At 43.0% G+C, this 24,809-nt stretch overlaps 1 protein-coding gene across 5 annotated transcripts; it reads right to left on the reverse strand.

Moving 5' to 3' along the window:
- Nucleotides 1-267: 267 nt before the first annotated feature.
- Nucleotides 268-22,084, reverse strand: NMI (N-myc and STAT interactor). 5 transcript variants are annotated; one of them, XM_043525513.1, is made up of 12 exons: nucleotides 18,787-22,084; nucleotides 16,505-16,656; nucleotides 10,994-11,044; nucleotides 10,519-10,599; nucleotides 9,219-9,296; nucleotides 8,893-9,051; nucleotides 6,488-6,595; nucleotides 5,240-5,402; nucleotides 3,954-4,060; nucleotides 3,643-3,832; nucleotides 2,912-3,018; nucleotides 268-1,397 (listed from the first exon to the last, which is right to left on the reverse strand). In XM_043525513.1, the coding sequence occupies exons 1-12, from the start codon at nucleotides 19,286-19,288 to the stop codon at nucleotides 1,197-1,199; spliced, it is 1,899 nt and encodes a 632-aa protein (XP_043381448.1). In that variant the 5' UTR covers nucleotides 19,289-22,084; the 3' UTR covers nucleotides 268-1,196. The 5 variants fall into 5 exon arrangements, with proteins under 5 accessions (XP_043381448.1, XP_037768574.2, XP_043381449.1 ...); XM_037912646.2 differs by lacking the exon at nucleotides 10,519-10,599; XM_043525514.1 differs by lacking the exons at nucleotides 10,519-10,599; nucleotides 10,994-11,044.
- Between the last annotated feature and the right edge of the window lie 2,725 nt (nucleotides 22,085-24,809).

The raw sequence follows: 24,809 nt of genomic DNA on the forward strand, positions 1-24,809 counted from the left end.
TGTTGGCTGTTCTGGTGCCACAGTGGCCTCTGGTGAGCGAAAGGCAGAACTGCAGCACTTTTGGGGTAGAAAGTATTTTCTGTGGGGGAAAAATAAAATTCTGTGGGACACATGAATTCTGAGCATGTGCAGTGGCCCAGAATTCCCCCAGGAGTAAGATTACCTCCATGCCATTTGCTACCAGCTCTGAGCTGTTCCTTAAAGGCACAACTTAGCCCATCAGATGTCAACTGATGAGTACACTGGTGCCATTTTTGAACACTCCCCTTTTTGATCATAAGCACATTTGAAAAACTACATATCACTTTCTTCATTATTGACATTCCATAGCTAATTTGATTATAGAGTCCTATAAAGTTACAGAATAATTATCAGTTGCTTGTATTATGGCAGCACCAAAGGATCTGATCAGGACTGGAGTCCTATTGGGCTATACACTGTATGAAGGAGAGACACTTTAAATTACTTTTGAGCAGTGATGTAAAGCTTTCCTAACAAAAACCTCAACTAGGAAAAATCTATCAAGTTTTGGGTTTTGTTATTCATGCAAAACTCACATCTGATTTGCAGAAAGCAACCTTGATCAAGTTTCAGGTGCTGGTGAGGGATTAAGGGGTTTGGTGGACCCACGTACATTAAGCAAACTCTAAGGTTTCAGATGAGTTTTGCACGGAGATCTCCGCTTTGCATAATATTTATTGCTGAACTTTACAAGGAACCTCTACAAGCCAGAACCAGTGAGTTTCACATAGCTGTGCTCTCGAGACCGTGAAGGTATGTCTACACAGCAGTTAAATATGAGAGGCTAGGCTGGGTCAGCTGACTCAGGTTGTGGGGCTTTAAAATTGCAGTGTACATGTTCAGGCTCTGGGACTGTCCCACCTTGCGGGGTCCCAGAGCCTGGGCTCCAGCCTGAGCCTGAACATCTACATCGCAATTTTACAGCCCTGCAGCCCAAGCCCCCTGAGATTGAGTCAGCTGATCCAGGCCAGCAGCAGGTGTTTAACGGCTGTGTAGACATACTCTAAGAGTCTTGTCATCACGCAGGTGAAAGGAAGGAAAGGCAGGCAGTTCTTCTTTTCAAGTGTAAATTTTGAAGATTAAAAAGCACAGATATTAAAAAGACTAAAAGTCTGCAACATTTTTCCATTATACTATGTCACACTGGGCAAAGTGAAAGCCCCAGCGGTAAAGCTTCATGCCACATTCTCAGTATCTTCCTCAAAATAGGCTAGTTTGGTTCCTGTTGCTACATATTTGATGTTCTCAATTTCCCCGCCGTCATTGCTAGGCTTCTGAAAATGAATTTCTATCATATCCTGCATGCTCTCCTCATCCTCCTCAACCTCTTGAATTTCTGACAGCAGTATGGTCCTCTTGGAAATCCCAGAAAATATCTGGTAAGGAGGAAAACACACATTGTATGTTCAGTTTCAGGAACCGGTAGTTTGCACAGTTAAAATGTCAGTGTGAAGATATCGCTACAAGCTTGCCTTTCATTTTAGGATTTCTACTATGGTGTTGGTCTACTACTGAAATCACTGGGAGGTTTGAATTCTATAGAGTCAGGCTACTGACTTCAGTAAAAGCAGGATCTGGCCTCTTTAGCTCATGTGTCCTAAACTCTTCACTGAAACATAGTGAGCCAGATTCTCAACTGATGTAAATCAACATTGCTCCATTTAAGTCAATGCAGATACACCAGTTTTCGCCAGACATGGGATCTGATTCCTTATTAACTTCAAAATATATCATTTCTTGCAACCTGGAAAGCACATTTTTAACTGAGATGGTGTATGTGTGCATGTATCTATCTACACTATAAGAACCACCATGCACTAAGACAGGTCTGTGACACAGCAGCATCCATGTTTATAACATGTTGTGTTTTTTTCCTTATTGACAGAGTTATGTTGAGAAAACATTCTCTAGCCAGGTTAGGACCAGTGATTTAACCTGGGGGTTTGTGTATATGCACGCTCACACCTCAGCAGAGGGAACTGGGAACCTGGTACACTTACTAACATACCCTATGCAAGCCCAGGGGAGGGGTGGGAGGAAAGGTACTGACCCTACAGAATAAGTACTGTTGAAAGGTATAAAGAACAATACTAAGACAAACAATCCTGGATATTTGCATCTGGGCCAATACACACTGGAGTGCATATTGTAAATATGGGCATAGAGAAATCATTTCTAACCTCATAGGTAGATGGATAAAACTTTATGCAGAGAAAAACAGCTTACAGAGAATTCACTGATATACATGACCTGTGGGGTTTTGCAAAGAGGACTTACTGTTTGTAAAAGCTTTGTGGGTGCTTTTAGGTCGATTGGGAATGTTGGTATAATATACCCATTAACCACAGCACAGGCAATGAGGGGTTAAATTAATGCTAGATTTAGTAGTGCTTTTATGATATGGACACTGATTCATCAATTGTGTGTAACTTAAATGAGAACAATTAAGCCATAAAACACCTGATGGAACCTTATCTCTGCCCTGACTGTAGACCGACATGGTTACTGCTGTGACATATGATGAAAAAAGCATTTGTAATTTCTGAGTGAATTACAACCCTCATATTGTAGGTCATAAGATCATCAACAGAGGAACAGGCTATGGGGGACTCTCTACAAGGAGTGAACACTCCCCACAATCTATAAAGCACACAGCTCCTGTGCCCCAGAGGAGCCTAAGGCCAGGCTGGTAGATCTACAGCAATGGGAATTCACCAGCAAGTTCTTGTATACACCCACCTAAAATGAGGGAGAAACAGCAGCTATGAGAACTACAGCAGTTTTCCTGACACTCCGTGACCTGAGGAGAAGATTCTGTTCACAATCCACCCTCCCAGAGCACAGATTGTTTGCTCTGTTTTAGGATGTAGCGTCATTAAGATTAATTTACCTGAAATTTTTCCAAGTGCTTTTCTATGCTTGGGGAAATAGAAAGCATAAAGCGCTTTTCATTTATGCAGAAAGGATGCTTTGTACGTCTCATACAGTTGTCAGCAACTAGAACAAAGAATTCAAAAGTGAGAAATAAAATTAATACTATCTAAGGTGTATTTTTAAGCACATCCGAAACAAGACCAATCATTTTAGTATATAGTTAGAAACTATATACAATTTTTTAAAGTTTACTGTTTGGAAATTGGAATTGACATTTGTGACAAAACAGATGTTAATTAACTGTCCACTAAAGTTTGTGGATCAAATCTACAGCTGATGTAAATTAATGCAGATCCACTGATTTTAGTGGAGTTTCACCCATTGACACCAGCTGAGAATCTGGGTAACTTTCGATGGCATGACATGACAAGTATATTTTCCCACTTTTCTCTTTCCTGTAAAATGAAGTCCAGTAATGCAAAGGCAAAAGAAGTTTTGAATACTGTAATGTGAGGGCAAATATCAAAGCTTACAAGCTGTGTATGAATTCATATTTGATCCAAAAGGAATGTGATTAAACACAGCTGTGTTTAAAGACCTATGGGCCTGAGTCTCTTCTCATTTATAGTTGAATAAATAAGGAATAATTCAGCTGAAGTCCGTGCAGTTCCACCAGGGCAAAAACAATATAGATGAGTGGAGAATCAGGCCCTGTAACTTTAGCTAACAAGATGTTGTATAAAATACCTCCAGGTTTGAGGAATGTAATAATGGCTGTGCGAGACTTTCTGTCATATCTCACATCCTTTACTTCTCCTCCTCCTTGTCTGGATTTGTAGAAATTCAGTTCTAATTTATCTCTTATCCACTCATCAGGTATTGGTAGATCTGGTACTTCAGAAAGATTGATCTTCTCTCCAGAAATTGTGACATGGAGCTAACAAAAAACAGACTTTATTTTCTTTATGTGCTACAGTACCCGTTCGATACAGTTTTTGAAAACAAAGGTACATATTCTTGAAGTATCTCAAAAGTTTTTATATTGACCTGTCAATTACCTCAAATTTGACTCCTGTTTCTAGTGTAACCGGCATTGCTTTCAACTCTATCTTTTCATTATCCAGGCTCACAGTATGCTTACCTCTTCTTATCAGTTTCTGGGCAACTGCAAGGGAAATTAAGAAGATTTTCAGGTAGCTTTACACTAATGAAAAGTACTCCCTAGTGCCCTTAGCCAAAAATCTCTTTAGCATCACTAAAAGTGAAATAAATGGGAGTGAGGTGCCTAAGTACTTTTGAAAATCCCACTAGGCACCTATCTGCTTCGTTACGTGTTAAAATACCTTTTTAAAATCTCGCCACTCTATGTAATGTGCATCACTAGTAAAGTATTTTAGGATTGTCAGTATGAAAGATGCTATCCCTATATACGATATTATGGCTAAATCGCTACCAGTATGAAACATTTTGATTCCAGCTAAGAGTTAATTGAGAAATAAGGCAGGCTCTTGCTTTATGTGAAATTTTATTTACTAGTTTGCAAACAAACTGTTCTGTTTAATTTAAATCTGGATCAACTAAGTTCCAACCTCCAACTCTACTGTAGGCTCGGGTTGCCTGCATTTTAATGGGGCACAGCTGTGTCTGAAGGAGGCTGATGTAGGGAAAACTGCCCTATATCATTGGCATGGATTTACTAATATTGACTATAAGTCTGTACATTAATGTTGTGAAAGATAACATTGACTGATCCAAAGCCCACTGAAATCTGCAGAAAGACTTGCACTGATCTCCATGGGCTGTAGATCAGGCCTCATCCCTCTGTGAGGTAGGATCTATGTAACTGAGGGTAGACTGTTCGTATTCTGTCAGCTGAGTTTAATTGGACTAGAGCTGATGCTGACATAGTGGGCAAAATTCTACTCTCACAAGGTGCAGTTGTCTAACTCTGTGCACCCATCTGAGTGACTGGGCTCTGAATGTAGAGAAAGTGGGATTGTCTCAATATTGTTTTCAACTTTATTTGGGTTTTAGCCCACGAAAGCTTATGCTCAAATACATTTGTTAATCTCTAAGGTGCCACAAGTACTCCTGTTCTTTTTGCAGATACAGACTAACATGGCTGCTACTCTTAAACTTTATTTGTGATACCATGAAAATGTTTGCGTCTAGGCTGAGAGCCAGATTCTGGTGCTCTTACTCACTGTAAGCAGGTTCCCCCTCCAGCCCTGGAAACCCAAGCTAGTAAGCCCTCCTGCTGATCAAATAAATTGTTGTTTAACCCCATATCCCTTGCTGTTAACGTGAAATACATTACTAGTTATAATTAAAATATGGACCATACCATCCTCCTCTTCAAAAGTGAGAAGAGCTTGTCTTTGCTGCAATCTGAATGGAATTTTTGCAGCTATGTGAAAAAGGCAGCAAGTATTCAAAAATGTGTCATCACTCTCAGCATTTTTCATCCCAGTAAACTTCATTGTCTTTTTCTGTATCTCTCTTTTAATCTAATATTGTAGGATCAAGACAGGAAATGACAAAGTTTAAATAATTTATTAAGCAACTGAAAAAATGTACAGTATGCATCTTTCCTCACTCTGCAGTATTTTTTTTTAAGGCTAATATACAGTAGGGCTGAATTCACCACTGATGTAACTGGACTGAAGCAGGACCAAGTAAACCTAGACAATCCCTGACAGGTGTGTGTCTATCCTGTTCTTAAAAACTTCCAGTGATGGGGATTCCCCAACCTCCCTTGGATCCTATGTCCCCCTAAGGAGTTTGGTCTGTAAGCTTTTACTTTTCCTCTCCAATAAACTTTGAGCACAAACTTGTCCTTAGGTACTAAAACTCCAGTTGAAGTAAATAGGGATTCTACCTGCAGGATCAGAGCTTTGATGTGTAGAACTTTTAACACCAAAGGAAGTACAAAACATTGTGCAAAAGCAGATATCACAAAGCAGTTTATGGTTACTGTTTGTGCTGTATTGACTGTAGCTCTTTGGTAATAGGAGGCCTGCTAAAATTGCCTTGCATGTTACTAACTTAGCCAAATAAACATGAATGTTACAGTGCTTCATAACATTTGCAGCAGTGTAGCCAAAAGAGAGTTCTGATTCTGAACTCACCCATAGTATACCAATATAACTCCACTGACTTCAAATGATTTGCATGCTATAAGTGAGATCAAAATTAGGCTACATGCAATTTGGGAAAACTAAGTTACAATCATGTTTTTTTCTGTAATGGACAAGTCCCTTTTCTTTCGACTCCCCTTTCTGACAGAGAAATAAAATATGAACTCATGAAAATGCTATGCACTTTTTTCTTTTTCTTTCAATTTTGTCCTGATCTTTCTTTCTTTCTTGTATCTTCCAGTTTCACATTTCCATTTTTCCCCTCAGCGTCAAGTGCATTTATTAACTTTGCCAGATAGAGAATGAGAAGGAAAGCAATAGCTGAATTTCATACTGAACTCAATGGAGCTACACAGATTTACAAAACTGATGATCTAGCCCGTAGAGTTTAGAAATTCAGAAGTAAAATATGTCCATTTGAAAGCTATATTGTAAATATTTCAAATAGCAATTACCCGAAAATCCTGTGAAAGCTTTGAACTCTTTGCTGCAAGGTCATCTCTGAGCTTCTGAATCTCCCTCTGCAGCTCAATATTTTGTTCCTTTACTACAGTAAGATTTCTCTGCAGATTACAAAAATATATATATATATAAAATGCATAATATGTAGAAGAGTCAAACTCTGGACTTCAGTAAAAAGTAGTAGGCCCTACAAATTGGAAAATGAATTTCCATTTTTAATCTTTTGCTAAAAATAACCAACCACGCAACTATCAAAGGCATGAACAATTATGAGATAGATTAAAGCAATGGTACAAATTATTATCCAATAGGTAAGTTTGCTGTCCAAGGAACAGCTCCATTCAACTTAAATGAGAAAAGTAAGATTTCAGAAACATTTACATACCACCATAAACTTACACTGCACTTTACACAGTTAGGCCCTGAACTTTCATATACACAAGAGGAATTTATACATGTGAACAGCCTTGTTTAGTTCAATGAAATTAACTGTATGCATTAAATGATTCATGTGCAGGAGGGGGTCCTAGATAATCTATATTCCCTGTCCTGAAGAGTTTAGAAACTGAGGGCCAGTTCCTGGCCCCCTCCCTCTCCACTCCCTTTATGCCACTCAAGAGGTAAAAAGGGAGCAGAAACCAGCTGCATTTCTACAGCTGGGGATTTCATAGGTGTACGCGAATCCTGAGTGGGATAAAGCCAATGTAACCAGCTCCCATGCTAGCTGTCTTGCGGTGCTCGGCGTAGGGAGCACATCAAGATTAGAAAGGGGACATGGCAGAAGTGATGAGCTCCAGTTATCCTGAATTATTGGGTGGCTCATTTAGTGCCATTATCAGCTCATGGCATTTACATCAGTTCCCAGATTGCTCTAATATCTACCGTTGAAAACAGAAGTTATGGGTTTGATGTAGAAATTACAGGGTAAGGGTCTGTGCCCTGTCTTGTGCAGATCAAACTAGGTGATCATAAAGATGCCTTCTGACTTTAAAATCTATGAATCCATGATCAGAGAGCCACAGTAGCTCTCTGAGACATCCCAAAGAGCAGAATGAGTACAGCAGAGGATTTGGGCTTTAGAGCAAATGCACAAGCATTCTGCAAATGCTTGTGCATCTAAGTGACTTTACCAATGAATAATCCCATTGACTTTGGCTGGAAGTACATACATATGTAAAGTTACTCACATGTGTAAAGTGTTTTCAGGATTAGGCTCCAAATAAGATAAGACACAGAATGATGACAATGCACAAAGGATATAGATTATTGATAAGAGAAAGAAAGGATTGCTTGAAATAGAGGGTTTTAAGCGGGGATCTGAAAGAGGACAGTGACAGCACCTGTAGGAGGAGGACAGGGTATTCCAGGTGTAGTTACAAGCACAAAGCTGAGTAGAAAAAAGAAAAAGGGCACAGTGAAGTAAGAGGACTGGGAGGAACATAAGGCGGAAGTAACAACAGAGATGTAGAATGAGGCAAAACTGTGTAGAGCCATGAAAATGAGGACAAAGAGCTTGAATTTCATATATTTGGCTACTTACATTCTACTATGTCTGAAGTTCTCTGTAAATTAATAATGTACCAGCAAAACAAATTAAATCCATCATTTATTGGTTTGAACATCATCTACATGACAATCATTATTAAAAATACCTTGGGATATTGAGGTAATAGCCTCTGAGCTACAGCTGATAGGTCAAATCTAAAACTGTATTGCAAATCTCTCTCCCAGATAAGCAACAACCATCAGCCCCTGACAGTCTAGGAAGAATTCACTGCCTACCACTCATGTTCCAAATGCCTAGATTACATACCCCAAGGACAATTACCAACTAATTCTAAAAGGAAGCAGAGGATAACTTTGCCATCCTTGGTAAGTAAATGTTTGTGTCTATATGCAGCTATGTTAGCTGCAAGCTTTCTCGGGTTGCAAGCTCTCTACAGTTATGTAGAAATGACTAACTCTCCTGGATGCTCTAAGCTTTTATGAGGAGTGTTAAGAAGTTTTGTTTTAAAGTGTTCTTTATGTAATTTGATAGAGCAACTGAATGACCTAACTCAACACAATGTGGACTTTAGCGAATTGTAAGACTGTGCTGTCAGGGGGAGCCTTGGACCAAGTGAAGGTAAATTCTGTTAGCCATCACTTTTTACCTATGATGTAGAAAGTCTTAGCTTTGCCTGCATTCTTTCAAATAATTACTGCAAGATATTTTTTATTTTTTTTATCATGTAACTTCTGAATTTTGTATAAAATGATGTGCTAAATATTCTGGCCCTACAAAATGTAGTTCTGATGAAGCTGTTTGGATTGAAAGGGGAAAGTACTCCACCCTACAAGGAACACATCTACAGCTCTTCTCCAAATGTTGATAGCTATGGGTAAATTCTCTTATTACCTCCTGGTTTTCCTTTCTTATAATGCTTTCCTTATATTGCTCCTCTTCGAAATGCATTAGCTTTCTCAGCTCATCTTGTGCCTGGTCTCTCTTTTCATCAGCACTTAGTTTCAAAAGAAGGAGCTCATCTTTTTGTTTTTCAGCTTTTTCAAGCCTTTCCTTGATATTGAAAACAACAAGTACTTTAGTATATTTTCATTAGAACAAACAAAACATTGTAAAGTCGGTTTAAAAGCAATCTTTGGGCAATTTTTTTCTTTTGGACACATTCATGCTGCTGCTGCTGACTTCAGTGAAAACCTAAGAGCTGTACGGTTCATACGCACCTTCCATTTTTCTAGTTCTTTTTTAAGATTGTCAATCTCATCTGTCTGTGCGCCAGAATGGTCAGTAACTTTCAGATCCTAGAAAGACAAGAAAATGCACAGTACTATTTTTCACTTTATAATATCACCAGATATGTCATGCTAGACAGACTACATTCACTTGTTAAATCATTATCTGTACAAATCATACCAGCAGTGTTCAAACTATACTAGCAAACTGAGAAGAATAACACTTTGCACTCGTTTGAAATATTTTGCCACTGTAGTTATGAGTTAATCAGTGTACATGATAGTCCAGTTCTTGACTGAGTGCCTTTTGCTGCTTCTCTGCAACTCTGCCTGTCCAGATGGGTGATGGGGAGAAAGTGCTGATGAGGCAAATCTGATAGAGACATGCTGAATTAGATATTCCCATTATTTTCATGCAGGAGTATAACAAATGCACTATAACAACGAGTTTCTCATTTTTACTCTTTCACTTCAATAAGTCTTGACAGTTAGACAGAAATCACTGAACTACTGTTGTGGTTGGAAAGGATATAAATCTCAGAAAATGGATTTTGGTCATTAAACATGGGGACCTAACTGGAACTATTATCCAGCTGGAAATTATCCAAATAGTTCTGACACACCATGGAGGCATGCTGCCCCGTGTTCTTCCAAAAAGAACGAAGATCACTGGGGTCAACTGAGATCAATGGGTTTACTCACAGTATATAGAGTTATATAGATAGCCTTGGCAGAATTTGATTTTTTTAAAATAATTTCAATGGATAATATTAATGTTTATTTTTAAGCATTTTTATCAATTTAAATTTTCACACTTGTGGGAAATTATGGAGGAGTAAGATAACTATTTAATGCCAGCATATGTTGAGATTCAAAAAGTTAAAGCTTTATAATTGTTAAAACACAATTTGTCATCATCACATCATAATATACAAAGCAAACGTCCTTCAATCAACAAATCATACTTGTTTTTACCATTCATTTCACTAGTCCAGTTGTAACAAGCCTAACACAAAAGTTTAAATCATTACTTGGGCAGTATTTTCCTTACTTTGCCTATCTGTAAATTTCAGTTATTACTGATGGAAATTTTTTTGTCACTTTGTGTGTGAACAGTGAAATCGACATTTACCAACAAAATTCTAATCCCTCCAAGCCTAGTTATAGGTGTATAAATCTTTGCAGGAGCAGGGCCTTAGATGATTAGATTGCCAAGAATAATATAGGGAGGGAAAAACAGGCTCAAAAAGTATTTCAGAATTAAAAAATTAGAACACAGAAGTTCACATACAGAGAAAACTTGTAGCTGGGCTGAGCACCAGGAATGAAGGGAAAACCCTTCTTGCTCCATTTTATTTCCGGTTGCAATATTCTGAAAGAGAAAAATTCCAGAAAGACCTGCAGAAAAATCCTTCTTGTTTCACTTAAGATTACGTAAAACTGGAATGTGAATCATAAAATTTAGGCATAGAAAAGACCTATTAGGTAATCGAGTCAGTTCCCGTGCCAAACTGGATAGTCCACAAAATATTTCCTAGAAAATATTTTCCAGTGCTTTGTCCCATCTATCTTTTTTTTTTTTTTTTTTTTTTGTGAAAGGAAAAGAGAGAGAAAGGAGATACAGGCTATAATTGGAAACTGTTCAGAAAAAAAGAATGCCTATTTATTACTGAAAAATGTCTTACAGCATTAGCTAAACATCTCCATTTAGAGATCTCCTTTTCAAATACAGATTCTTACAGCATGGCACAACAGAAAATACTTACCATAGCATCATCTTTTAAGGAATATAGTTCACTTGTTAAATCCATTGAACCCTGAGGAAATAGAACAATACACCACTTTCACAGTATGTAGAACATACAGGATAATATAATAACCTGAGAGCAAGACATGCCAAGATTTCTACAGTGCACAACTTAAGGCTTTGATATGGCAAACACTTAAGCATGTGTTAAGCACGTGCATAAATCTTTGAAGGTCTGGGATTTACGGAAATAATCTGCACCCATCTCATGCTTACACTGAAGTTTGATTTAGTCTTGAGGAAATTAATATTAATGCAATAAAACGACAAACTAACTTAATTGAGGAAATTGGAAATTTCCAAATTATTTCCAAATAATTCCAAATTAATTGGAAATTTGCTCCATGAATGGAATTCTTATTAGTGTCAACTGGAAATTTTTTGCACAAAAATGGATCATGACCTTTCCTTTTGTATGTATTATTTGTATTGGAGTAGCAGCTAGATGCCCCAATTAGGATCAGGATTCCACATAATACTTGTCATTGCATTGAATGCAGGCACTTATGCTGATGTCATATCACATTATAGTACATATTATCAAAGAATCAATGTTAGAGAAAACAATTTGTTGTCGTGGCAGGACTTGTTTTCACAATAATGTTAACTAACTAATCACAACAATCTCATGAGGGAAGTAAAGCACTTAACTCTATGTTAGCGATGAGGAAACTGAGAAAATGAATAAAACCATCTCTTGGTTATTTCACTACATTACACATACAGTATGATAATTTGAAAAATAATTATTTTACCAGAATAATAGGATCTTAGATCAATATACAGTTAATTAGATATTTTTCAGTATAAAGATTGTTTATTATTTCATAAAATAGAAACAAAGATAAAAAGAACATACTTCATTATGAGTTATAAGGCCAGTGCTCTATTACAGGGGTCGGCAACCTTTCAGACATGGTGGGCCGAGTCTTCATTTATTCACTTTAATTTAAGGTTTCGCGTGCCAGTTATACATTTTAACGTTTTTTAGAAGGTCTCTCTCTATAAGTCTATATATTATATAACTAAACTATTGTCGTATGTAAAGTAAACAAGGTTTTCAAAATGTTTAAAAAGCTTCATGCCAGCCGCTCAGCCCGCTGCCAGCCAGGGGTTCTGTTTACCTAGGCCGGCAGCCGGCTGAGCAGGGCCTGCGGCTGGGACCTTGTCTGGCAAAGGCCTGGCAGCCAGAACCCCAGACCGGGAGCGGGCTGAGTGGGGCCGGCAGCTGGGACCCCAGACCAGCAGTGGGCTGAGCGGCTCAGCCCGCTGCCACTCAGCCCGCTGCCAGTCTGGGGTTCCGTCCACCGGCTCCTGCCAGCCAGGGTCCCAGCTGCCGGCCCTGCTCAGCCCGCTGCCAGTCTGGGATCCCGGCCCTGCCCACATAGAGTGGGTACCTACCTTCTCCCTGGTTCTAGCCCATTCTCTTCCTCTCTCTTTGCACTGAGCTGAGGGTGGGAGTGCACTGAGCACAGGCTGGGGGTGACAGAGCAGGCTGGGGTTGGGGTGTAGGGTCTGGCCAGGAGCTAGAATGAGGGATGAGGCTCTGGGTTGGGGCAGGAGATTTGGGTATGGAGTGCTTACCTGGACAACTCCCATTTGGTGCAAGGGGTGCAGGTAGGAATGTAGGGGGTGCAGGAGCTCCCGTTTGGTGCTCAGGGTGGGGGTGAGAATGTGGGGGGTGCAGGAGTCAGGGCATGGAGGGTGGGGGTGCTGGAGTCAAGGCTGGGGTCATGGGGGGGTGCAGGGGTCAGGTCAGGAGGCTGGGGTGTGTTGGGGGTGCAGGGCAGAGGGCTGGGTGTGTGTGAGGGGGGTGCAGGAGTCAGGGAAGAGGGCTTGGGGCATGTGAGGGGGTGCAGGAGTCAGGGCATAGGGTGTGGGGGGTGCTGGAGTCAAGACTGGGGGTGTGTGAGGGGGGTGCAGGAGTCAGGGCAGAGGGCTGGGGGTGTGGGCTAGAGCCGTGGGGGTGGTCCCAGCCCCCTGCCCAGAGCGGCTCACGGCAGGGGGCTGGAGGGGGTATGCCCTGATTCCACCCCCCTTCCCCAAGGCCCTGCCCCCACCTCTTCTCTGTCTCCTCCCCGGAGCAGCGAGTGCGCTGCGGCTCTGCTTCTCCCCCTCCTTGCAAGGGCCATCAGCTGATCGGCGGCAGGGAGGGAGAGGAGGAGGGACAGGAACCCAGCACGCTGGGGGAAGAGGTGGGGGAGGAGGGAGCTTGCCTGCCCTGCAGCAGCAGTCAGCAGGACCAAGCTTCTTCACCCTGCCCCTGCGGGGAAGGGGTGGGGCGGAGAAGAGCGGGCTGGGGCGGGCAGGATTTTTAATGGCACGCTGCTGCCTGCTGGGGTCCCAGCCTGGGTTCGGCAGCGGGCTGAGCGGGGCCGGCGGCTGGGACCCAGCAGGCAGCAGCGTGCCATTAAAAATCGGCTCGCGTGCTGTCTTTGGCATGCGTGCCATAGGTTGCCGACCCCTATTCTATTATATTTAATATTACAATAATATTAGGATGATCATAAACATAGTAATGAACACACTGGAAAATGTTTATCCTGGAGGTACTGAAGTTCCATATAAGAGCAAGAATCCACTTGTGCACATGTGATGTCAGGACAGGGTAGGGCGGGGGGCTACAAATGGTTTTCAGAGTTGTCCCCTTATCTTTCAAATATTTTATGCACTTGCTTAATTACATGTGAGTAGTGTACTAGCAGGATCAGGGTGTTTGTTATAACACACATATGTTTGTTATATGTTATATGTTAATGTTTGTGTGTTTATCTTGTTGTGTCAGGACCACACCTTCCCTTCTGCAGTACTGCCAACCCCAAATGTTCCAAAAAAATCTTGAGGCAGGTTTAAAATGTATCGGATTTTTTTCCCCAAAAAGGGTTAGTTTTATGTGATTTCTGGCTTCCAAGCTTTCAAGCATACATTTTCAAGCTTTTCTCTGCAACCATGAGAGCTAGAAACTTGCACGGCATTTTCTGGTTTTATTTTAATCAAAGCTGCAATTCTCACACATTGACTTTTCTCTAGGAGGTGGGGCTTAAAGTAAAACTTTTCTAAGCCTTGCAATAAAATCACTAGTTAGCACCACTGCTTCTGCTTGGAAAGCACCTAGAACACTTCGAGTGCCATCCAAAAGAAGTAACAGTAATAATATTATCCACACAAAAATCTGCTATATGTAACATACCAAATAATCAAAGAATCATAGGACTGGAAGGGACCTCGAGAGGTCATCTAGTCCAGTCCCCTGCACTCATGGCAGGATTAAGTAAAATGGCCCATCAAGATAATCCACTGGTGGGCTGCGAGACAGTGTTTACATTGACAGCCCGCAGGCGTGGCCGCGGTTCGCCATTCCCAGCCAATGGGAGCTGCGGAAAGTGGCGGCCAGCACATCCCTGCGGCCCGTGCCGCTTCCCGCAGCTCCCATTGGCTGGGAACGGTGAACCACGGCCAATGGGTGCTGCAGGAAGCCGTGCGTGAAGACAGCCAATGTAAACAAACTGTCTTGCAGCCTGCCAGCAGATTACCCTGACGGACTGTGTGTGGCCCATGGGCCGCAGATTGTCCATCATTGATCTAGGCCATCCCTGACAGGTGTTTGTCTAACCTGTTCTTAAAAATCTCCAATGATGGAGATTCCACAACTTCCCTAGGCAATTTATTCCAGTGCCTAAACCTCCCTGGCTGCAATTTAAGCCCATTGCTTCTTGTCCTATCCTCAGCGGTTAAGAAGAACAATTTTTCTCCCTCCTCCTTGTAACAACCTTTTATGGACTTGAACATAGTTATCATATCCCCTCTCAGTCTTCTCTTTTCCAGACTAAACAAACCCAATTTTTTCAATCTTCCCTCATAGGTCATGTTTTCTAGACCTCTAATCATTTTTGCTGCTCTTCTCAGGACTTTCTCCAATTTGTCCATATCTTTCCTGAAATGTGATGCCCAGAACTGGCATAATACTCCAGTTGAGGCCTAATCAGTGCAGAGTGCAGAGTAGAGCGGAAAAATTACTTCTTGTGTCTTGCTTACAACACTCCTGCTAATAGATCCCAGAATGATGTTCACTTTTTTTGTAACAGTGTTACACTGTTGACTCATATTTAGCTTGTGGTCCACTATGACCCGTAGATCCCTTTCCACAGTACTCCTTCCCATTTTGCACGTGTGCAACTGATTGTTCCTTCCTAAATGGAGTACTTTGTATTTGTCCTTATTGAATTTCATGCTATTTACTTCAGACTATTTCCCCAGTTTGTCCAGATCATTTTGAATTTTTAATCCTATCCTCCAAAGCACTTGCAACCTCTTCCAGTTTGGTATGATTGGCAAACTTAAGTGAACTCTGTACTCCATTATCTAAATCATTGATGAAGATATTGATCAGAATTGGACCCAGAACTGATCCCCAGGGGACCCCACTCATTATGCCCTTCCAGCATGACTGTGAACCACTGATAACTACTCTCTCAAAACAGTTTTCCAACCAGTTTTGCACTCACCTCATAGTAATTCCATCTAGGTTGCATTTCCCTAGTTTGTTTATGAGAAGGTCATGCGAAACAGTATCAAAAGCTTTACTAAAGTCAAGATATACCACATCTACTGCTTTCTCCCAATTCACAAGGCTCGTTACCCTGTCAAAGAAAGCTACCAGGTTGGTTTGACACAGTTTGTTCCTGACAAATCCATGCTGACTGTTACTTATCACCTTATTATCTTCTAGATGTTTGCAAATTGGTTGCTTAATTATTTGCTCATTATCTTTCCAGGAACAGAAGTTAAGCTGACTGGTCTGTAATTTCCCGTGTTAGACTTATTTCCCTTTTTATAGGTGGACAAATACAGTACAGACCCGTTTACACGTGAATCCGCTTAACGCATGGTAGCACCATACCTCCCAGTGCTACCTATTTAACACACAAGACTCGTTAACAAGCGGTACAGGAACTTGCTATGTAGCGCTACAGCGGTGCTCACTAACTCACTGACATAGAAATCGACAGGAAGTGCAGAACGGAAATGTGTTGTACGTCTTTACCGCTATTGGTAAAGACGTATCAGGCACTCTTAGTCACTGTCATGCTAGAGAGAGATATAATATATAGTAGTTATATAATAATACATCTACTACATTAGAAAATTTTAACTGTAGGCCTAATATAATGACAGAGGGCAAGCGTCAGCGTTCCTACACTGTAGAAGAAAAACTAGCTGCAATAGATTGAGTAAATAGCGGAGAAACCCAGGCCAAAATTTCAAAAGATATTGGGATTGCCGAATCGACTCTCGCAGGATGTCTAAAAAACTAATCTAAACTGACTGGCTTTGTACAAAATATCGATTCTGCCGCAGGGCTTAAGCAAAAACATGTGCGCTATTCAGCAAAACCCACAATAGACAAAGCCATGCGCATGGGGTTTGCTCAGGAAAGGCTTAGTTTGGATACGTCGCCGGAAATCATTACCGAGTGGCTGGAGATGGATGAAGATTGCCCGACTTCTGAATTTCTGTCCGAGGAAGAAATATTAATGGGCTGCAAGGCTACATCAGACCGCGAAAGTGATGGCGAGGATGTCGTTGAAAATGTCAAAATTTCACCCACAGAAGTTCTTAGTGCTGTAGAAATTGTTGTAAGATTTATGGAGGAGCAAAATATGGAAAATATCAAAATCATTCATCTGCGGCAAATAACAGATTTCATAAGAAAGAAAAAAAATGCAAGCCAGAAAGAGCAGAAAATAACGGCATTTTTTTCTAAGTGAATCATAGACACTTTTTTCAGCATGGCCCTCTTCACCTGTGGTCTGTTAACAGGCGGTTGTGACGGCTTGACTCCCAACATCCGCGCATAAATGGGTCTGTACTGTATAGTGCCATTTTTCAGTCTTCTGGAATCTCTCCCATCTTCCATGACTTTTCAAAGGCAATCGCTAATGGCTCAGATATCTCCTCAGTCTGCTCCTTGAGTCTGCATTTCATCAGGCCATGGTGACTTGAAGACATCTAATTTGTCTAAGTAATTTTTAGCTTGTTCTTTCCCTATTTTAGCCTCTGATCCTACCTCATTTTCACTGGCATTCATTATGTTAGACATCCAATCACCACCAACCTTCTTGGTGAAAACCGAAACACAGAATTCATTAAGCACCTATGCCATTTCCACATTTTCTGTTATTATTTTTTCCCCCTCATTGAGTAATGAGCCTACCCTGTCCTTGGTCTTCCTCTTGCTTCTAATGTATTTGTAGAATGTTTTCTTGTTACCCTTTATGTCTCTAGCTAGTTTGATCTCGTTTTGTGCCTTGGCCTTTCTAATTTTGTCCCTACATATATTCATCCTTTGTAATTTGACTGAGTTTCCACTTTTTGTAGGACTCTTTTTTGAGTTTTAGATCATTGAAGATCTCCTGGTTAAGCCAGGGTGGTTTCTTGCCATACTTCCTATCTTTCCCATGCGGTGGGATAGTTTGTTCTTGTGCCCTTAATAATGTCCCTTTGAAAAAATGACAACTGCCTTCAATTGTTTTTCCCCTTAGACTTGCTTCCCATGGGATCTTACCTATCAACTCCCTGAGTTTGCTAAACTCTGCCTTCTTGAACTCCATTGTCTTTATTTTGCTGTTTTCCCTCCTACCATTCCTTAGAATCGTGAACTCTACCATTTCATGATCACTTTCACGCAAGCTGCCTTGCACTTTCAAATTCTCAACTAGGTCATCCCTATTTGTCAAAATCAAATCTAGAACAGCCTCTCCCCTAGTAGCTTTCTCAGCCTTCTGAAATAAAAAATTGTCTCTGACACATTCCAAGAACTTGTTGGATAATCTGTGCCCTGCTGTGTTATTTTCCAAACAGACGTCTGAGTAGTTGAAGTCCCTCATCACCACCAAGTCTTGTGCTTTGTATGATTTTGTTAGTTGTTTTTAAAAAATTCTTATCCACCTCTTCTTCCTGGTTCGGTGGTCTGTAGTAGATCCCTACCATGACATCACCCTTGTTTTTTACCCCTTTTATCCTTACCCCCAGAGACTTCCAAAAGTCTGTCTCCTATTTCCATCTCAACCTCAGTCCAAGTGTATACATTTTTAATATATAAGGCAACACCTCCTCCCTTTTTCCCCTGCCTGTCCTTCCTGAGCACGCTGTACCCTTCTATACCAATATTCCAATCATGCATATTATCCCACCAAGTCTCTGTAAAGCACATAAACAAGATTACTTTATAATGAAGAAAATGTGTGTTATTTTCTTTATATTTGCGCTTTACAAGGCACCAAACTCTCTTTATAGCAAAACAAAACGGGGCCTAAAGGGCCATTGATCCCAAGGACAAAGTAACTTGTGCTACTCTTTAAAACCTTGGTGACAGTGATCGTTTACCATCATGTGTGTTCTGTGTATGGTCAATAACCCAGAGGTGTTTTTCAGAGTGGCAGCATCATACCCAGTCCTCCGTGTGCGTGCGCCTTTACAACCCGCCCTTAGGAAGCCAGCTTGGAATTTGCGCTCGCATCCTTCCCTGGCCTTAGACGTGGGCCCATGAAGACCCAGCTCTTTAAGGGAACCCAAACCAGACGAGGCAGGCGCTGCAGGCCCCTGGCCGGTCCCCCAGGCACCAGCAGATCCCGCCCCACCTGCTCCCGGCTGCCATCGCACTGGGCGCTCACTTTCAGTTTCGCTTTCGGAGCGGAGGCCGGGGGCCAGGGAGGCGGCGGCTGCGGCGCGGCGTGCCCAGGCTGCACTTACAGGGGTGGGGGCCGGCCAGACCGGCGCTGCTGGGCGTGGATCGGGTCCCCCGGCGCGCTCCAGCCCCGGGCCTGCGGAGTCGCCGACGAGCAGGCAGCTGCACTAGCGGCTGCAGCTGGTCTCCCGTTCCCGGCAATGACGCGCCGGGGAGGTGTTTCCAGGGGCAGGCTGCCCGCAATGACGCCTCCCCTCCGCCCAGCCCGAGCGCGCCAGCGCAGGGGGAGTGCAGGGGCTGGGCTCTCTCAGCCGTCAGCGTCCCCACCCCTGGGGCAGCGGCTTCCCTCCCCCGGCGCCTTGGGGAATGACTCTCCGCCCTGTCCCCGGGAGCCTTGTGCCGCGCTCCGGAAACAAACTCCAGCGGGAAGCCGCCGCGCTGGTCGGGGTGCCCCTGTTTTACCCAGACCGTGCACAGGCGCCCCGCGGGGAGACGCCGCACCCTATGGGGCTGGCTCCCGTTTCCAGCCCTACTGGGTCTCACCCTGCGCTGGCACCGCGCCCCCATGTTACGGGCATCGGAGCTCCTGCCAGCCCAGCTCGGCCTGTGACCCACCTGGATCCAGCGCTTCACAATCCTTCCCGATGCTGCCGCCCCTCGGGTAGTTCCTTTTGTAGCACCTCTCCCCCATCTGGATTCCTGCTCCCTTTCCACGCTAGCATATTGCAGGATGTAAGTAAGGACTAGCTATACTAGAAGCAGTGGCGAATTAGCCACTGGGCCAACATGGCCCGTGCCCAGGGCCTGTGGCCCTGGAAAAATTGGCACCCCTGCGCCATAACCTGCTCTCCCTACCCAGCGCTTCTGCCAGGGAGTGGGGTCGGGGTGCAGGCGCTTCCTCAGCCCACCCGGCGCTCCTGCCAGGGAGCGGGACAAGACCCCGTGCCCTGACCTCACTCCCTGGCAGGAGCGCCAGGCAGACGGAGAGGGGCAAGCCCCAGCGCCCCAACCCCACTCCCTGGCAGAAGTGCCGCGCGGGCAGAGCAGGTTGAGGCACAGGGGCACCCATTTTTCGGGGGCCCCCCCCATTGGCCAGGGCCCTGGGCATGGGCCATGTGGGCCCAGTGGCTAAAGTGCCACTGCTTCTAGATGCTCTATGCCGACAGGAGAGAGCTTTCCCATTGGCATAATAAAACCACCTCTGCCAGAGGTGATACTGTCAATGGGAGAAGCTCTGCAGACGTAGCACTGTCCACACCGGCACTTAGGTCACTTGGGAGAAGGGGGTACTTATTCACACCCCTGAACAACATAAATTACGCTGACATAACCTGTAGTATACACAAACCCTAAGATTGGGAGTAGACTGGGAATGGAGCAATGCAGTAGAAGGTCCATGGCTACGCAGAGCTAATTGCCACACAGCAAAGAGGTATGCAGTGTAGTTGTAGCCCTGTTGGTCCCAGGATATTAGAGAGTTAAGGTGGGTGATGTGTCTTTTATTGGACCAGCTTCTGTTGGTGAGAGAGACAAACGTTTGATCCACACAGACATAGGCGTTAACTCCATGGGTGCTCCAGGGCTCAGCACCCACCAGCCACCCAGTGATCAGCTGCTCGGCGGGCCCCACCAAAAAGCTGTTTGGCAGCACCAGTGGGCAGGAGGCGCGGGGGGAGGGAATGGGGTGGGAAGCAGCGGGAGGAGGGTGGGGCCTCAGGGCAGAAACTGGAGGGGGGAGCACCCACCCAGAAAGAAGAAAATTGGCACCTATGCACACACAGCTCTTCCTCAGGGCTCGGAAAGGTACTCCCAGCATCACAGCAAAATGCATGGTGAAAGAGATTTTTTAGCGTAAGTAGTTAGCATATATTGTAATGGAGCATTCAAGGGAGAGTGACCTGCTTGGGTTGCAGCAAGAATTATAGGCCATGGCATGTGGCTGTGGGAGAGGCTGCATGTTCTCTCTCCCCTTCCCCTTCCCCCCATAGGGTGGGAGTAGATTCTTTCCCCCAAGTCCTGTGTAGTTCCCTGCACAAAAAATGTTTACCTGGGCTCTGTGCATAGTGAGTGGATTTAACCCGTAGTGCATAGTCAATCCACTCTTTTGAAAATATAACTTGTAAATTATAAATGGAGCTGTTACGTGTGACTCTGGAAAGAACCTTACGTAGATAAAGGGAAGAGAGAGGAGGTGATAAAATGTAGCTTAGATACAAAGACCTACGAAAATCTGAAAATTTCCCTGACAAGCCTGGATTGATGCTGAATCGGTTCTTCAGCATGATGAACCCTCTTGATATATCTAAAAATTAGAGGTGGGAAAGACATAAAGAAATATTAGATATTTCAGATGGGTGTTGGCCCTTCCTTTTGCTGGACAGCCCCAGGATCAGGGGGGGCGGGGGCTCAAAGGTGCTTATAAGTGCTTAAAAGGACCATTGCAATCAGCTTCTGCCCCCTACCACTGAGCTGTGCCCAATACAGCTTGACCACAGCTCAGGATCTGGATCACAGTTGTAACACTGCACCCATATTCTTCACAGTGATATTATTATGTTAGGATTATGGCATAATTATGATGCATTTTGTACAAGATAAATTGTGAGGTGTCATTGAAAAAGTTATGATTTGCTGAATCTGATTATCCTGTTTGTAGGCATGTATCATTTTTGTATCTGAAGTTATGAAAATTGCTTAGGGATCTGTATTTCAGATGGGCTTACTCTGGAAAACACCCACAGCCAGCCTTTCAGGAACAACAATGAAGAAGCCGGATGTGGCTGATGGCCCATCAGCAAAAACAATGGTCTGTGGAATAGCTTAACCTACCTGTGGGCGTTTTGCACAGCCTGTAAGCAATGGCAGCTATAACACTGCAAGGACATGTGACCAGGCCACATGATTCTGGACTCCATCTTGGGATGTCAGTATTTTTCCATAAACCAGTCTGGGAACCAAGTTTTGAAACAAAGGGTTCTTGCCATATGCTAAAGCTATATAAGGCAGAGAGTGACATCATCTGTTGTTCTTCACTCCCCACACAAGGAGACTCCTGGAAACACCTGGGGAACAAAGACTGAACTGGGGGAAGTGTTGGACCCAGGCTAAAGGGATTTCTAGCCTGTGTATAAAAGACCTGGGGATTCTAAGCTGTAAAGCAAGTGCAGCTTGCCCCTTAAAAATCTGTAGCCTGCCTGTACCATCAATTAGGGTGAAAATCTGCTAATTCATATCCAGTCTATCTAGTATATTAAGCTTAGCTTGTGTTTTTGTTTATTTACTAGGTAATCTGCTTTGATCTGTTTGCTATCACTTATAATCACTTAAACTCTATCTTTTGTAGTTAATAAACTTATTTTTGCTTTATCTGAATCAGTGAGTTTGGAGTGAAGTGTGTGGGAATCTTAGCTCAGAGGGACTGTTGTATGTTGTTCTCCACATTGAGGGGGAGGTGAACTGGATAATAAATTCAGACTGGTTTGGGCAGGATGGTTCTGTTCTGGGGTCCTAGGCTGGAAAGCTGGGAGTTATTTTGGCTGTAGCCTTTCTATTGTTGATTCACATGCAATGGCTGGTCAGAGAGCCTGCATGTAACTACAGCTGGGTGTGTCCCCGCCTGTGTGTATGCTGGTGGAAGTGTAAAACTGGGAGCATGTCTGCAGCTTGTCACAGCAGCACAGTGTGAGAGGGATCTCAGGCTGTTGGGTTAGAGGGCACAGTGGTACCCTAGTTCCAGGTGGCACCTGGGGGAAACCCATCACAACAGTAATTAAAGATCCCAGGGCAGTTTTGGAGAAGTAAAGTTTTCTGATATTCATCTTCAATTTATCCTTTTTCACTTTAATTCTTGCCAGACGAGAGAAATATATCTGAGTGGGAGAATCTAGCTGTACTTAGGTGCCAGATACCTCTCTTCTATACTACAGAGCATGATTGGAAGGATCCATTTTTCACCCCAAAATGGTTATGAATTAAACAGTCAATACTGATTTGCATTATTTACAGGAAAGCTTACGAAATATGCCCTAACAGTTTTGGAATGTTTCAGTTCCCCTGGGACTAAGGTCTCCGAACCTTACTGTGTGGAACTGCTGTGAGTTAGTCCAGCCGCCCCAGCACAGCCACTAGAAAGAAAACAATGAAGTAAATAGAATTTAAGAGATGCAATGTTACGTCTGAGCCAAATCCTGGTTCTTTGGCTACAAATCAGACAACTCCGTGAGCCACACAAAGAAACACTGTTTTCACAGAAAGTTTCTGTAGTTTCTTAGTATTAGTTATTTAGTTTCTAGATGGAAGAACAAAACACACACTGGGGGCTGCATTAGCAAATTACAGTGAGCTCAAGAGCTATGTCTAATGTGCATATAAATATCCATACTTTTTTTTTAAAAATGAACTCCAACCCAGATTGCTTGTGCTTTTGTCTTTCTTGCTAAATGGAGAGAATTTGCTTGTTGTTTGAATTCACGAGTTTAAAAAACCCACCACTGAACTGCATTGTCCCCAGACTGCAGTTACAGGGCTACAGCAGTCACTGTACGTAATTTAGAACTCTGAAGTGCATACTTTGCTTCTTGGAACTAGTTTAAATCCTGAATTATAGGATTCTAAAGCTATAATTATAAAAATATTTGCTTTTGGTCTCCTGCTCCTGCCAAATTTTATAGTCAGCAGGATTTCTTTGTGCCTCTGCTGGCTGCATCCATTGTCCACTTCTTAGGATATTGTCTCAACCAAGTGCTCCAGGATAGGTTCTGTTTTCTCCAAATTGCCTCTCACAAGAAGTCAGAAAGCGGTTTTCCCTTCAGAAATGTAACACAGTCCATTTTACCCCAAAAACTATGTAAGACTCATTTGGTTTCATTAAAAGCAAAGTTTAGCAAGAAAAGAAAAAAATTGATTTTAAAAATGATATGCATATCTTAGCTAGTCTTAAACTCCACGACTGTAGACTCCAAAGTCCACAGTCTACACAGGTATCCTTTTGGGCCAGTTTCAATGCAAAAGTGAGAACTTGCATTTCTAGAGAGCACAGCTTCTCTCTCCAGTTTTTCTTTTTCTTCCTGACCCTTTTGACAGGTCACAAGTCACATAACCCAGACTCTGGTCTCTAAGTATGTATCACAGGTTGTTCTTTCTTCCTAGCTTCTCTCTTTTCCCCCGATCCATTCATCAAGAAGCCTGTCTACACTGCAATCAGACACCCGTGCCTTGCCCAGGCCAGCTGCCTGGGACTTGCAGGGCTATGGCACGCACGGCTGTTTAATTGCAGTGTAGACATTCAGGCTCGGGCTGCAGCCTGAGCTCTGGGATCCTCCCATCTTGCAGAGTTCTAGAGCCTGTGCTCCAGCCTGAGCCTGAACGTCTACACTGCAGTTAAAGAGCCTCTTAGCCCAAGCCCTGTGAGCCTGAGTCAGCTGGCACGGGCCAGCTGCGGGCAGAGCCGGCCCACAACATTTCGGCACCTGAGGTGGGGAGCTCAAATGATGCCCCTATACCCCCTCGCTTGGGCCAAAACCTTGAAAGGTCTCAATTCTGCTTTCTTCCTGTTCTACTCCTCTCATGGTACTGCTCTGCTACCTACCCCAATAAAGGAGAACTAACAACTTAAAATGCCTTGTTCAAAAATTTTAAGTAACATTTAACTTTCAAACACCTGAACAGCAAATGTAACTTTTCTTGTCTGCATAGTAAACACTGGCATTTTTATCTGTTTGAATAATCAAAGTGGTGCTTTCCATGCCTTCTTGGTTGTAAAGATTTGAACTGCTTCCTGCTGAAGGTCCACAGTCTGGGCCAGCTCATGCTCTATTGAGATGGTTGCAAGGCCGAACAGCATCTCCTGTGTCATTGTGGAGGGTAGATGTGTTTTTATTAACTTCAGCTTAGAGAAGCTGCATTCTCCACTGGCAACTATTACAGGAAGTGTTAGAAGTATGCGCAGAGCAACAAAAGCATTTGGAAAGAGGGTGGTCATCTTATATTTGTGCACACATATTCCGGAACAGCCTTTGGAGTTGATCCTGCTGAAATGTATCTTGAAAGGGCTTTCAGTTCATCACCTAAATCACTCACATCAATATCA

The sequence above is a fragment of the Chelonia mydas genome, chromosome 11, assembly GCF_015237465.2.
Source record: "Chelonia mydas isolate rCheMyd1 chromosome 11, rCheMyd1.pri.v2, whole genome shotgun sequence".
In the NCBI taxonomy this organism is placed as follows: domain Eukaryota; kingdom Metazoa; phylum Chordata; order Testudines; family Cheloniidae; genus Chelonia; species Chelonia mydas.